The sequence below is a fragment of the Chenopodium album genome, chromosome 8 (assembly GCF_948465745.1).
Source record: "Chenopodium album chromosome 8, dcCheAlbu1.1, whole genome shotgun sequence".
NCBI lineage: Eukaryota > Viridiplantae > Streptophyta > Magnoliopsida > Caryophyllales > Amaranthaceae > Chenopodium > Chenopodium album.
Window position 1 is genome coordinate 45,022,551 of NC_137841.1, and position 15,459 is coordinate 45,038,009.

General features: G+C 41.9%; 1 protein-coding gene and 1 non-coding gene across 2 annotated transcripts; both read left to right on the forward strand.

Annotated features, from left to right (window-relative positions):
- Positions 1 to 5,899: 5,899 nt before the first annotated feature.
- On the forward strand, positions 5,900 to 6,006 carry LOC145557035 (small nucleolar RNA R71). Its single transcript, XR_014092116.1, has one exon. It is a non-coding gene; the product is annotated as a small nucleolar RNA R71 (small nucleolar RNA).
- Positions 6,007 to 13,122: 7,116 nt separating this feature from the next.
- Positions 13,123 to 14,567, forward strand: LOC145642988 (uncharacterized). The gene is made up of 2 exons (XM_081694147.1): positions 13,123 to 13,662; positions 14,211 to 14,567. The coding sequence occupies exons 1-2, from the start codon at positions 13,123 to 13,125 to the stop codon at positions 14,565 to 14,567; spliced, it is 897 nt and encodes a 298-aa protein (XP_081550273.1).
- Positions 14,568 to 15,459: the final 892 nt, after the last annotated feature.

Here is a 15,459-nt window from a genome sequence, read left to right on the forward strand (position 1 = left end):
AGCAATAACAGTAGTGGTCCTTTGACTAGAGCTAGATTCTTTATTCCCAGGAACAGGAGTACTAGGAATTTCAATCATGGTATTGGTTTGCTCAATAGGTTTTGGAGCATCCCTAAACAAAACATAATAAAACCCATGATCAAAATTTGGGAATAAGTGAAAGAGAAGCTATGCTTAAAGGAGCCATATCCTAATAAAACCCATGATCAAAATAAATAATGATCATACATCTCCTACATAACCAACTCTAACATCAACCAAATATACTCCAATCATAATAAATAATCCCAACACTTACAATTTCACTCATAAGATATAATAATGGAGTAATAGAGTGAATAAACAAACTTATCTTCCAAACTTGAATTTTTTTCAATTGAGGCTCAATTTTTTCCTTTTGATCAACCTCCAAATAGAACATTTGAACATTTTTTTTCCTTCCGAAGTTCACTTTTTTTCACATTTTTTTTTTGTTTTCTTTGAACTTCTCTTTTTTTTTCATAATATCATGCTTTATTTTTTTTCTAAGAAAATATAACTCTCAAACTCATCAAAAATAAACATGAATAATCAACAAAACAACTTCTCAAAAAAACCCACCCAAATTGTGCAAATAGTAAGCACACTACAAACTCCCTCACCTCACTCACTAATAGCTCCCCCAAGCCAAGCTTGGGACTAGTAACCAATGGGGCAAAATAGGCTTGTAATATGGCTAATAAACAACAAAAAGTCAAGGCAACAACATGGGTAGCAAGAAGGGAACAAATGTATCTACAATATCTGGAGGCTACCTAAAAGAACAAATGCCTTCGTCCTCCACAATGTGCATAATAATGAATCATATAAATATTACTAATAGTAGCAAACCAATACTCAAATTCATTGACATACCAGGAATTATGGAACTATCACACATTCCTTACCAAATCAACTAGTCAAGCACTATATTCACAAGTAGTTGGACAAAATTGACGCATGTTAAGGAATCCAAACAATTAGACTTCAAATCATGACCAAAAAATCCACAATATTCATCATCAAATACCAAGAATCAAAACAATTTTTTCTCAAGTATGGGGCACAGGGAAGCATGATTTACAATTCATTGGAACGTATTTTTGAATTTTTTTTTTATTTTTTCAATTTTTTTTGTATTTTGATATATAAAGAAAGCAATAAAAACTACACTAGGTAAGCAAGAAATCTAACCTAGAAAGCAAATAAAGGGAGAGAAGGAAGAGAATTTCCAAGTGAAAGAACACCCCCCCAAGCCAAATCAAGCAATGCCCTCATTGACTTGGGAGAGTAGCCTACTCCTCATCCTCATCCATCCTAGAATAACCCCCGCCATGGCTAGAACCACCACCAAACCCCGAACCACCAGTATAGTAGTTAGGGTCTACATTCCCCCCAAACCCACCAAAAGGAGCATCGGTCCCATATCCATGGACCGATGAATAGTCCACATAGGTACCGAAGGCACTTGGGTCCGTGTAACCCCCTTGGGGGTATTGGAACCAATCAGGGGCAAGTGAATCGGGGGGAATAGCCCCCCGACGGGCATAATCATCATACATGGGGTATAAACCCCGCCCTAGGTTCCTCTCCACAACCCTAACCCTAGCATCTAGGGCTCCTACCCTAAAGTCCAAATTCCTAACCATACCCTCCATCCTCCCTTGCCCACTTTCTATCCGATCCAATTGGCTTCTAAAAGCCGAAGAGTCATATGGGGAGTTAGGGTCGATGTTGTAGTTGGTTGAGGAAGTGGGAATGTTATGTGTGTAGTGTTGGGGTGATGGTTGGTGGAAATGTTGTGGTGGTGAGGGAGGTGCTTGGTGGTGTGCTTGGGCCTCCCCTTGGTCTCCTAATTCAAAGGTATAGGAGGGAAGACCCTTCTCGAATTTGGTCAAGGTCGGGTTAGGCAAGGTGAAAGAGTTATCTTTCCTACCCGACTCCCTATGAATTACCCACCAAGTCTCACCCCCTATCACATTTATCTAGTTAAGGCCTCCTAAGTAGGGTGCGTCCATTAGGGTTGGTCCGACTACCTTACCATCATCATTAGGGGTCCAACTAAGGTATTTGACCGCAATGTGGGTTACTAACCCACCAAAGTAAATTGGGACCCTAGACCTACCCGATTCGGCCGCATTGGCCACCCTCTGAAAGTGTTGGGCCATCCTGTGAACTATGTTAAGCTTGTCACTCTTAGGAATCATGTATGATCCCAATAGTTCTAGTTCATCTCTCCTCACATTAGCCGGTTCATGCCTCCCAAAAATGGTGAGGCCAACAAACCGTTGCCAAAGTTTTGGCACGGGATGTTGAATCCAAGTGCCCTTGGCATGTTGGAGGTTTAGGTTAGGATTCCCTGTTAGAGCACGGTAGAAAAAAGTAATATTGTCTTGGGGTGGTTCAATTTGTCTATCGGCTTTCAATTCAAACAATTTTCCAAAATCCTTCAAGGACAATCTAATATCTTTATTAAACAAACGAAATTAAACATGAGAGATTAGAGCATTTGATTTTATGACGTTAAAACTAGAAATGAATTCTAAAGTCAAATAATCATATGTATCATAATGTAATTGGAACAAGCCACTCATGCCAATTCCCTTGAACAATTTCTCAACATATTTATCAATTCCTAGTCTAGAAAGCGTAGGGTGATGAATAAAACGGGTAGGAATTACCTGCCGCGTGACGAGGTTGAGCATCCTTTGCCTTTGCTCTTGGGTGGTGATGACCACCCTCTCCCACCCCGGAATTTGCAGCTCCGGGTCAATGGTAGGTGCTTGTTGCCTCGATCCTTCACCCCTAACAGTCCTAAACCTCTTGAAAGCCATTTTAGTGTGAAAATAGTAGGAATTGAAGCTTTTCTCTCTTAGGGTTTGAGAAGAAATTGAGAGAAAGTGTTGAAAATTTAAAGGAGATTGTAGAGGAAGATGAGAGGAGTTGGAAAATGTAAGAATTTTTAAGTTTGGATGGAAGAATTAGAAGAGATCTTGGATTGAAGTGTGAGTTGAAGGTTTAAAAATGGAGGTTTTAGAGAGAGAAAGTGAATGAAGGAGATGAAATAAGGAGAAAATGAGGAAAGAAAGAAGAGAAAAGAAAATAAAGGGGGGACGGCCTGAAGGCGTGCCCGATCGGGCGAGCCTTGCCCGATCGAGCGAAGGGTTGAAATTCCAAAATACCAGTTGCGCGCCCGATCGGGCGAGCTTCGCCCGATCGGGCGCGAACGCGAACGAATTTTCGCCCTTTTGCTCGCCCGATCGGGCGAGATTCGCCCGACATTTCTTTTCTTCTCACTCGATGAGCGCCCGATCGGGCGACCTCGCCCGATCGGGCAAAAAGAGAACTTGTTTCCAGGTCTCCTCTCGCGCCCGATCGGGCAGCCACGCCTGATCGGGCGAATAATAGGATGAAATCTGGGTTGCTTGCGCGCCTGATCGGGCAGATTCGCCCGATCGGGCGGATTGTGCTCCGATTTTTGCCTCACTTGCGCGCCCGATCGGGCCCGTACCAAGCCCTGCTTTCCGATTTCGTTTCTTCTTCAAAATTTTTCTAAGTCTTTATACCTGTCAAATTCATACCTATACAACAACACTTAAAACTGGTGAAATATCACTCTCCTCGCCTCTCTAATGAAAATAAAATAAGAGAAAAGGAAAACTAATCTAGAAAGCATAGAATACGGGTTGCCTCCCGCAAAGCGCTGGTTTATATAGGTCCCGCACGACCTTCTTACCAAGTATAATTCCTAGGACCCTTTACCTAACGCTTGATCGGGTGGTTTCTCACCCGGCCTAGCGATGTTTAGGCTGCGATAAGGCTTCCTGACATAACCTGTGGGACGCCAAGTCGCCTTATTTAGTGGATCCTCCTTGACTTGGAATGGGGGATTTTCAATGCGACGCACTAAAAACCCTTCTTCGATCGAATGTTGCTTCAACTTGTCATTGCGTTCAACACTTGCAACTCGATCTGGCGGAACACTTGGCGTAGGCTCGATTCGCACAACTTGCTCGATCGGTTCCACTTGTTCATCCTCAAAACCAAGACCAACATTGTAGAGTGCTCTTTCTATTGCATCGACTTCCTTCTGCCATTTGCCTATCTCATCTGAAAGGGATGCAACACAAGATACCGCCTCTAAGGGATCTTTTTCAAGAGCTTGGGGCTTGTTAGAATAATTTACAACCACATTGACACTGAAACATTTCTCCTCAGTCATAGAGCTTTTGGGGGCATTATTCAGATTAAAAACAACTTTATCGTCCCCTACTGATAGTGTTAACTTACCACTTCTTACATCTATGACTGCTCCTGCAGTGTTAAGGAATGGTCTACCCAAAATAATTGGGGTTTGCATATCCTCAGCCATATCAAGAACAACAAAATCTACAGGTATATAAAATTTACCTACTCTAACGGGGACGTCCTCTAAAACACCTAGGGGGTATTTGATAGAACGGTCGGCCATTTGCAGAGTTATATTGGTAGCTTTTAATTTACCCATATTCAACTTAGAACACACAGATAATGGCATGACGCTAACACTAGCACCCAAATCACATAATGCATTATCAATTAAGAGATTACCAATATGACAAGGGATAGAAAAACTACCCGGATCTTTTAACTTAGGTGGAGACTTATTTTGAAGTACGGCACTACACTCTGCAGTGAAAGCTACTGTCTCTACCTCACTAATAGACCTTTTTCTCGTCAATATTTCCTTCATAAATTTTGCATATGAGGGGATTTGTGTGATCAATTCAGTAAAAGGAACTGTTACCTTCAAATCTTTTACCACCTCCAGAAACTTACCAAACTGCTTATCCAAGTTTGTCTTCAATTGACGATTGGGGAAAGGAAGTTTGATAATTGGCTTTTGAGCATTCTTATCTTTGTCTGGAGTAGCCACCTTCTCTGGAGTTTTACCCTGCAATGTAGAATTAGATGTGTTAGTATTATCCTCTAGCCCTGCAGGGCTAGCAACTACATTGTTTGGTTTAATGGAATCAAGATTAGCATTATTTAATGAAATAGGTTCATCAACTCTGGGCATAAAGGGCCCATCATAGTTTGAACCGCTCCTTAGAGTAATTGCAAATGCTTGATCCGTAGGCCTAGTCGGCTGTGCCGGCAGGGCTCCCTGTTGGCGTGCTTGTAGAGTAGCGGAGAGTTGCGCAATTTGATTATCTACAATTTTATTATGCGCTAAAATTTGATCAATTGTCGCATCTCTGCTCTCCATGTGCTTTTGCATATTGACCAACATTGCTCTAATTTCCCCCAAAGAAGGGTCTGAAGATGAGGGGGGTTGTTGTGGTTGATTCTTCAGGCTAGCATTTGGGTGATAATACTTCTGCTGCTGTTGCTGTGGCACCTGTGGTTCTTGTGGTGGTGGATTTTGAACATTAGTGCTCCGATAGGAAATGTATGGATGATTCCGATACCCAGGATTGTAAGTGTTGGAGTATGGGTTGTTCTGCCTATAAGCTTGGAAGGCATTAACTTGCTCCACGGAACTCCTGCAATCCTGCTCCCAATGACCTACAATACCACAATTTTCACAGAAAGCCTCATTAGAATTTTTATTAATTGCAGAAACATTAGCTACATTAGCAGTGCTCAGATTATCTAATTTTTGCAAATTGAGGTCAGTTGAGCTTGCAAGAAGGATATAGAGTCGACACTATGTTTCCCCTTGTTAGAAAATCCTCTGGGATTCCTATATTGGGAATTGTGTATCGCCATATCTTCAATAACCTAACCTGCATCATCAACATTAAGATTCATAAATCTCCCACTAGCTGCAGAGTCTAAAATTATTTTAGAAGAATTTCCAATGCCGTTATAAAAGGCTTGGATTAACTGCCATTGTGCTAAATTATGGTGAGGGCATTCTCTTTGTAGGTCCTTGAACCTCTCCCAAGCCTCATATAAAGACTCATCGGCTTCTTGGGCGAAGTTCTGAATCGCACTCCGTAGTACTGCTGTTCTCTCTGCAGGATAATACTTGTTATAAAAATTCAAAACAAGAGTTTCCCAGTCAGTTATACCAAGTGTAGTTCTATTTAAGCCATTGAACCACAATTTAGCTTTTCCAGTTAAAGAAAAGGGAAAGAGAATAACCCTGATTTGGTCTTGAGTGACCACGGCTTGCCTTATGGTGTTGCAATATTGACAATATTCGGCAATGTGAAGATTCGGGTCTTCACCCTTGGCTCCACTGAATTGCTTCCTCTCTATCATCGTTATAAATTGGGGTTTGATTTCGAATTGAACCCCATCAAGAGCCGGAGTAGGGGTGAGATGTGGAAAATCCGTAAGCTTTGGTTGTGAATAATCACTAAGCTTCTTTGGAGCCGCCATCTCTGATTCTGTGTCTGATAATGTCTCTGAATTTCTAGAATCAGTCGGAGGATCGCGGTGATTATTGTTAGTATCACCAGAATCCGCCAGGATTTGCTGGTAGAAGTTTTTCTGTCTATGGAAGGAATGTTCGATCTCAGGATCGAATGGGATATAACCTGATCTGGAACACCTGGGCATAAACAAAAACTAGAAGCAAATATGAGATTTGTCTCAGAGAACTAACGCTCTCTGAGACAAAAGAGAAATAATCTAGACTACAAAAACAATCAGAAATAAAAATAAAACTGTTTCCCCTGCAACGGCGCCAAATTTTGACAGGGTAAAGTCGTATCCCCTAATAAAAAATAATTACCTAAATCACTAACTAAGGTAGATAGGGAAGTAGGGTCGATCTCCACAGGGAAACAAGTCTTTTTACTCCTAATTAAATATTATAATCTAAATTATTTAAGTAACCAATATTAAAGTTGAATAAGACTAAACTAAAAAGAGTAGGACAAGGGAGAAAATAATATATAAAGTATCTAGGGCATAGGTTCACCAATAAATAATACTCCGGGGTAAAATAGGGTAATCAATCATTGACATGGCATAGATAACATGATTAACAGGCTCTCGCAATTTACTAATCAACATAGATCTAACAGGATCTCGCAATTTACTAGATCTAGGTTCTTATTGAAAATAGCCTTTAATATCAAATTAACATCTGCTCGATTCATCAATTTAATATTGCTATACTTTTACAAGCCGCAATTGTAAAACATTAAAACAATCCAATAAGAAATCATCATGCAATACCAACAATCAATAATAGTCAATCATCAATGCATCAATTAACCAGACTGTAAAGGGCTCACGCTACTTATTACAATCACACAATTAATTTATCGGTATTAAATCTCATCTCTCGAATCTTGACTTAACCATTTATAAATTAACTTGCCTATTGAAACTAGACCTAAACATCAATTCTCATCTCTCGCATCTTGAATCAATATTGTCAAACTCATGCTTAAACGATAGGCCTAATCTAGTCACAGAGCATTAAATCAATCAATAGGAAATTAATCTAGCATTGATAATCAACAACAATAATTTACCCCTTCATATTATTTATTAGATCCCCATAAACCCTAGAAATTAAACTACTCACACATATTAAAAACTAAACTTATCAAAGTAATAAAATAAATCATGGTGAAAGGAATAAAATAAATAAGATTAAAGGAAGATAAATCGTTACCAAAATAATCTGAAATTAATCAAAGGAATAAGAACAAAGGTTTAGAGAGAGAGTTTAGAGAGAGAAGACTAAGTAGAGAGAGGAAGTCTAAGGAAGAAGAATTAAGAGAAGAAGAAGAGGTCTAAGAGAAGAGACCCCTAATTATTCCGCACAAAACGTATTTAAAACAAAATTAAAACAACTCCTAATTAGAAACTAATTGCTCGTCAAAAATGGTTCTCCAGAAACACGCGCCCGATCGGGCTAGAGGCCGCCCGATCGGGCGCGCCTTTTTGCTCGCTCAGGTCTTCTCATAGCCCCGCCCGATCGTGCTAAGCCTCGCACGATCGGGCGCGCCTTGGGCTACGCACCAGCATGCATCTCGCCTGATCGGGCATATGCTTGCCCGATCGGGTCCGGTCTTCTTCTTCGAGGCTTGGACTTCGATTGGGCTAGATTTCTCGGCCCAATCCATATTTCCTCTCGGGTCTCAAATACATGGTCCAATTGCCTCCTGATCCAAATAACTGAGCCCTTAATAACCGACTCGATGACTCTTGCCGGCCTTGGGCTCCAAAAGTGGTCGCGTTCATAAAAATCCCGGGAAAATGCTCCAAAGGTGCAATTCCCTACAAAACTCAACCAAAACTACGAAAACACTAGAAAACACATATTAGTAATAAAAGTGGCCTGAAAGAGCCAAAAACACTACTAATAATGACCACGGGACGGGGGGTAAAATACTATATAAAATAGACATATCACAGAGTCAGCACCAGATTCAACAAGGTTAGCCTTGATTGCTAACACATTCTTTGGCTTAGAGGAAACATCCTTAAGCCTGTTGGCTTCCTCAATCTTCATGTGGCTCACAAGTTCTTCTAGGGTTAAATCCCTCTTTTTATGCTTGAGGTGATTTCTATAATCAGACCAGGAATTAGGTAATTTTTCAATCAAAACATTAGCCTGAAGGATTTCACACATCTTCATACCCTGAGCAAGAATTTCAGCAACATAATTTTCATACACATGGACTTGGTCCATAATAGGCTTTGTATCAACCAATTTGAAATTCAACCAATTTCCAGTCACATACTTCTTTTTCCCAGCATCATCAGCACCATATTTATTCTCTAAAGACTCCCACATCTCCTTAGCAGATTTCATATTAACATACAAATCAAATATGTTGTTTTTCATGCTGTTCAAAAGATGACCTCTAAAAAATTTATTATCACGATCAAATTTCTTGATTTCAGATTCATTAGCAATAACAATAGTGGTCCTTTGACTAGAGCTAGATTCTTTATTCCCAGGAACAGGAGTACTAGGAATTTCAATCATGGTATTGGTTTGCTCAACAGGTTTTGGAGAATCCCTAAACAAAACATAATCAATTTCTACTTGTTCTAAAGCAATCAACATCCTTTGTGACCATCTCTTATAATTTATTCCATCAAGAGACTCAACCTTAGACAGATCTAGGTATAGACGAGTTTGAGAATTGCTAGTCATGATATCAACAAAATAAATCAAAATATTTCTCTTCTAAATTATTGGTAAAATAACTGTTGAAATCAATAACAAACAAAAAAGATTAGAACTTTCCTGGATTGAAGATCCCAAACTCACAGTCGCGCCGTGGAACAAAATCCACTGCCTTAGAAGCAAAATACGTCACCACCGGTACAAGTTTCCTAGTGACGCACGCCCCCCAAGTTTAACGCAACTCTCTTTGTAATCCGTGCACCCGAACTCGAAGAGTGGAATTGCTCAAGAACTGTTCAGATCTCAAAAGGTAGGTTTGTGTTTTCGGCTAGAAAGTGAATGAATCTCATGAAAAGGCAAGGCTCGTATTTATATGAGTCCCAGAAAAAGGAAACATGCAAAGCAAACCGACCTAGGAAAAAAGGCGGGCCCGATCGAGCGAAGTCGCCCGATCGGGCGCGAGATTAAGTTTCTCCAGATCCGGTGTCGCGCCCGATCGGGCGAACACCGCCCGGTCGGGCGATCTAGAAACCCCATCCCGGGCGAGCCATTGGGCGAACCCGCCCGATCGGGCTCGTAAAAAACTCGATTCCGCCGCCCGATCGGGCGCGAGAGTTCTCCTATTTTCCTTGGCCACCTCCGCCCGATCGGGCTAACACGCCCGGTCGGGCGAACACCGCCCGATCGGGCGCGAGCATCCGTTTGCATTACCTATTTCCAACAATTATTACCTAAGCTAGCTGCTGCAGTTCTTAGCTGATCTGAAATCTTGTCAAATTGAAGAATTTGACTTCGAACTTATTGTCTTTAACCAACTTATTAAATTGTGGAAGATCTTTTGCTCTTTCATCCTCTGCACAGGCAATAAAATTTTGCATCAAACCAGGAGACAACTCACAGCTGCGAAGCTAGACTTTGAGCTCTCCAATATTATGCTAGCTAGAAGGAAATCACTTTGATCAGACTCATTTTGTCGATCAGAGTAGAGTAGGAGTCTTTAATTCCTTTGTACGTATGATCATGACATCCTAGAGGGTCAGGTATCACTTTGACGTTATACCTAAACAATCATACTCTTTCTTCAGAAGTAAAATCAAGGAGTTGTAGCTTGTAGGCTTCAAGGTCTGCGAGCTTTATTAGTCACTCTTTGCTACTGCAGCTGCTCGTGTATGCTTCTCTTCGTTACCTGTCTATCCACAAGGTGCAGCGTGCTTGATGTGCACTTGCTTGCTTGCTGTACACTTGCCTGCTTGTTGTCACACACCATGAAGCAGCTCCACCAGGTAGTTTTGAAGGTCTATAAATATGTTTCAAACCTTTAGGTCTGAAATTGCTCTTGGCTTCCTACCTTTTTACTGCTGACAAGACGATTAAGTAGCTTGTAGTACTAGGTTGCATAAATGACTTTTTTTTTTTTTTTTTAAAGAGCGCTTTCAAAGTATTTGAGTAATTGCATTGTGATCTTATTGTATTTATAATTACTCAGCTGCAGAACTTTTATCAACTGAACTTGAGAAGGCACCACTCTAATACTTTATTGCCTTCTTAAAACTCCGTGCTCTGACCTTAACATAGCCAGTCTTTTGCTGCTAAACAATTGCAGTCCCACTAAGAAAAAGGATATGCTTTCAAGAGTAAGTTGATGACGACACTAAAAATAATAGGAAGTAATTCCGCCCGTTCTCCCTAAAAAATGCAAAGCATATTTTTTTTTGAGTGAGAATGCAACCAGAAGAAGACGCCAAAGATTGCCTGGGATTTTTGGCTAAATTGAACTTTTTACCCTATGTACGAGATAGACCAGTAGCATTTGTTGATTAGCCGGTAAATGAGTACTGTGCAGCTATGCCCTTGTTAATTAGCGTACAAACCATAACTCCTATCGACATTCCTCTTCGCCATGTGGAGAGCATCTTCTCATCACATAGTATGTCCCTCCGCAACATGGAGAGCTGCTTTGGACCACGTAGGCACCTGCTGCCTATAAGGTCGGTTTTCCACGTATTGGTATAGGTGGCACCTGCTTGGTTGTCTTTCTATAAATACCCAAGCAAATCCCCATTTAATAGGTGGAATCTCTTTCTCTCTCTCTAAAACATTTTCTCTCTCTTCTTTCTCTTTCTTCTCATCAAAGTACTAACTTTAGCATTAGAGCGGTTATTCTCGGATAACCACTGGGTTAGCTAAACTGTATTTGCTGTGCAGGTGCGCAAATGGACGGTAAATCATTACCAGCCCTCAGACACTGACGGAAGCATAATTCACCAGGAACAATTGGCACTAGAAGGAGGGGAAGTAATAACTTCTATCGTCCAACAGAACCTTTGGCAGTCATGGAAGGAAGTAAAGAAGCTACAACGCTGATACCGGAAATCGAAAATCAGCAGTATGACAGCAATATCCTTAACACTAATATAAGTAAAACCATAAACAACATACCTGAGATCGTGGTCGAAGATGAAACTCATCTCCTTCACGGCAATATAAGAAACATGCCAATAACACCTAACCGCAATAGGGCAGTAACCCCAGATCCTTTGGAAGGGTTTACTCTAAAGGAATTAGAAATAACGGTCAGGGTTATGCGGGCAATGTCTAGGTAAAGAAAGGAAGTCGAGCTAACGGCAGATGAAGTATTAGGTGAAGTAGCGGCAAAGCCAGTAATTGTGAATCTTGAAAGTCAGTTCAATCAGGTAGGACAACAACCCCTTTCCCAGGCCCGGGTCCGAGAGACGATAATACCGGCTAAGCGCCAAAGCACACGCGGCACCCAAATCGGGGACTCGGGTTCTTATCGGCATGAAGTTTGCTGTGGATTGGAAAGGCGGGCAGCTAGGGTTGTTGTCTTGCGAAGGATATCCCCATTCACACAGGAGGTTCTTGATCAACAGATGGAAAAGATAAAAATGCCATCATGTACATTTGACGGTAAAGGGGATCCCAAGCGATATGTGGCGGCTTTTGAGAGCTACATGTTGCTATACACCGATACTGATGCGGTATGGTGCAATCTTTTTCCGTCAACCTTGGCTGGAGCAGCCTCGGACAGGTTCTCCAATTTGGATCCAGGATTTATTGACTGCTTCGAGACCCTGGTGGAGTTGTTCACGGGCTAGTACATAAGCAACAGCGCAAGGCAAAGGACATCTGGTGAGCTTATGGCCGTCCAGCAGCAGAAAGATGAATCGCTTAGAAACTTCATTAGGCGCTTCAATAACGAAGCTAATACCATACAAAAATTACAGCAAGAAATTGCCGTGATGGCCTGGATGAATGGTTTGGGTGACAACGACTTAAAAAAGTACATGGCACGAAAGTCCCTGAATTTGGGGGTAGCGTTTGGAAAGGCTCACGAATATATAAAGTGTGAGGAGGTACTGAAAACAAGCCGCCAGATAGCGTCGGCAGAACCCTCCAGGAGACAGAACGACAATATTCCAAGCACCCAGGCAAGTGGGGTAAACAGATCGCAGCAGCAAAATCAGCAAAGATTTGGAAGGCCGGCAAGGGGATTGGGCCGTTACAATAGTTATACGTAGTTAAATACACCTAGAGCAGCAATTTACTCTATCAACTAGAATAAGGAAGACTGGAGTCGACCGGTGCCCATGATAACAAAGGGCCGAGATGTTGAGAAAAACTACATGTTTCATATAGACGTCGGCCATTATACCGAGTAGTGTATTCAATTAAAGGAGAATATTGAAGACCTCATACGAAAAGGACATTTGTCCTAGTATCGTGCCTAGGCAGGATCTGGCCGGTAGCAGAACACACAACCCAGGCAAACCGAATACCGAAAGCAAGGGGATTCATCAATGCAAGATGATACCTATAGACAGAGTTATACAGAAGCATATACGCATGAAAATGTTCCGCCGGGACGCAAAATTACAATAGATGTTATTACTGGTGGACCAGTATATGGGGGTTCCGTAAGCGGAGCGAAGAAGAGTTTGTCATAATACAGGCACATACTGAACGCACTAGGGGTAGAGGAGCGACCCCGACCTTCCTCTATGCCTTCGATTTCTTTTTCAGAAGCAGACGCTAAGGGAATAGTAATAATATTAACGGTTAATGGAGCTGATATCAAGCGAGCACTTGTTGATGGCGGAAGCTCCACCAATATCTTGTTCGCTAGGGCTTTTGACGCCATGAGAATTGGTCGAAAGTACTTGATGCCAGTATCCTATCAAGTGATAGGCTTCAATGGGTCGACGGTAAAACATGAAGGTAGCATAGCTCTACAAGTTAGAGTTGGGGAAGGTCCAGCGGTTAGGGACGTTATGGCGGAATTTATTGTGATCGACGTACCGTCAGCTTATAACACTATTATCGGCAGACCTTTGATTCATGACATACAAGCTGTAGTCTCGACATATCACTTAACAATGGTATATGTATCAAACGCCGGAAGAACGGAGCGTGTGAGGGGGAGTCAAACCATGGCAAGAGAATGTTACGTTTTGGCATTGAAGCAACCAAGCCGACAACATGCCTGTGAGCAGGCACCGCTTAAACAGGAACGAGCTACTTCCACGCATGATCTGGAAATGGTAAATTTTAATACTCGATCGATAACAGCATCACGCCCCTCACCTGGGGGCGAGACCGTGGAAATCGAGTTGTAGCCCGGGTCCTAGGAAGGGTGGTACGTGTTGGATCCGATATGGATGTCAACACGCACTGTTATTTAGTAGAACTGTTGCGGGAAAACGCTGATGTGTTTGCGTTCTTGGCGGATGAAATGCCTGGGATACACCCCGATGTCATGGTGCATAAATTAAATGTTGATAGAAAAGCAAGACCGGTTAGGCAGAAGAAGAGAAACTTCTCAACAGAAAAAATAGAGGCCATCCAATAAGAAGTCAACAAGTTACTAGCAGCGGGGTTTATCGAGCCTTGCACATATCCCGAATGGCTAGCAAATGTGGTCATGGTTAAGAAACCGTCAGGGAAGTGGAGAATGTGTGTGGATTTTGCGGACTTGAACAAGGCTTGCCCGAAAGATTGCTATCCCTTACCCAGGATAGACACACTCGTAGATTCCACTTCCGGTCACGCCCTATTGAGTTTTATGGACGCTTTCTCTGGATATCATCAGGCCAGCTTATACGAGCCAGATCGAACCAAGACGGCATTCATCACTGATGCCGGGGTATTCTATTACAGGGCTATGCTGTTTGGGTTGAGAAACACAGGGGCCACGTATCAAAAGTTGGTAGACAAGGTCTTCGCAAATCAGAAGGGAAGGAACATAAAGGTATACGTGGATGATTCGATTATAAAAATTCGTTTGGCCGCGGATCACGTTGCTGATTTGAGAGAAACTTTTGAAACTCTTCGGCACTACCGAAGGAAGTTGAATCCAGAGAAGTGCATGTTCGGTGTTCGATCGAGAAAGTTTCCTGGGTTCATGGTAAGCGAAAGGGGGATAGATGCAAACTCCGATAAAGTTTAGGCAATCGTTGGATTACCAGAACCGAAGTCGATAATAGATATACAAAAGCTTACCGTTCGTATGGCTGCATTGACAAGGTTTATCAGCAAATCAGCCGACAAAGCCTTACCATTTTTCGTGGTCTTGCGTCAGAAAAAATCATTTGTGTGGGGGGAAAGAACCATACAAGGCATTAGAAGTAGTGAAAAATCACCTGGGGTCTTTACCCACCATAGCAAGACCAGAACAAGGAGAAAAACTTCAGCTATATATCTCGGTGTCACCAAAAACGGTAGCGGCGGTGCTCCTAGTACAATGGAAAAAATCTCAAATGCCAATTTATTTTGTGAGTCACGTCTTGAATGCTGCGGAAAGACGATATCCACTGGTTGAGAAAATTGCGTACGCAGTAGTTATACTTGCACGAAAGTTGCGACCTTACTTCGATGCACATACAATCGACATTCTGACAAACCAACCATTAGAGAAATCTTTGCAAAAGATGGAAACTTCTGGACTCCTACTTAAATGGGCAGTAAAGTTGTCTGAGTACGTTATAACGTATAAACCGAGAGTATCGATCAAATCCCAAGCATTGTCTGACTTCATCGTGGAAACATCTTACTCCGAAGAAGAAGAGGTTACTGGAACATGGAAGGTTTCAATTGACGGCTCCTCACCATCGACCGGTTCAGGGGCTGGTATAATTATGATCTCCCCACAGGAATACATGTTCGAATATGCCATCAAGTTTTAATTTAAGCCCTCGAACAATGAGGCCAAATATGAAGTAGCCTTGGCAGGGATACAACTGTGCATATTTGCTGAAGTAAACAAATTCGCAGGTAGTAGCGAATCAGTTCAAAGGCACTTATGAAACTCGGGAACCGACAATGACAGCATATTTGGCGAA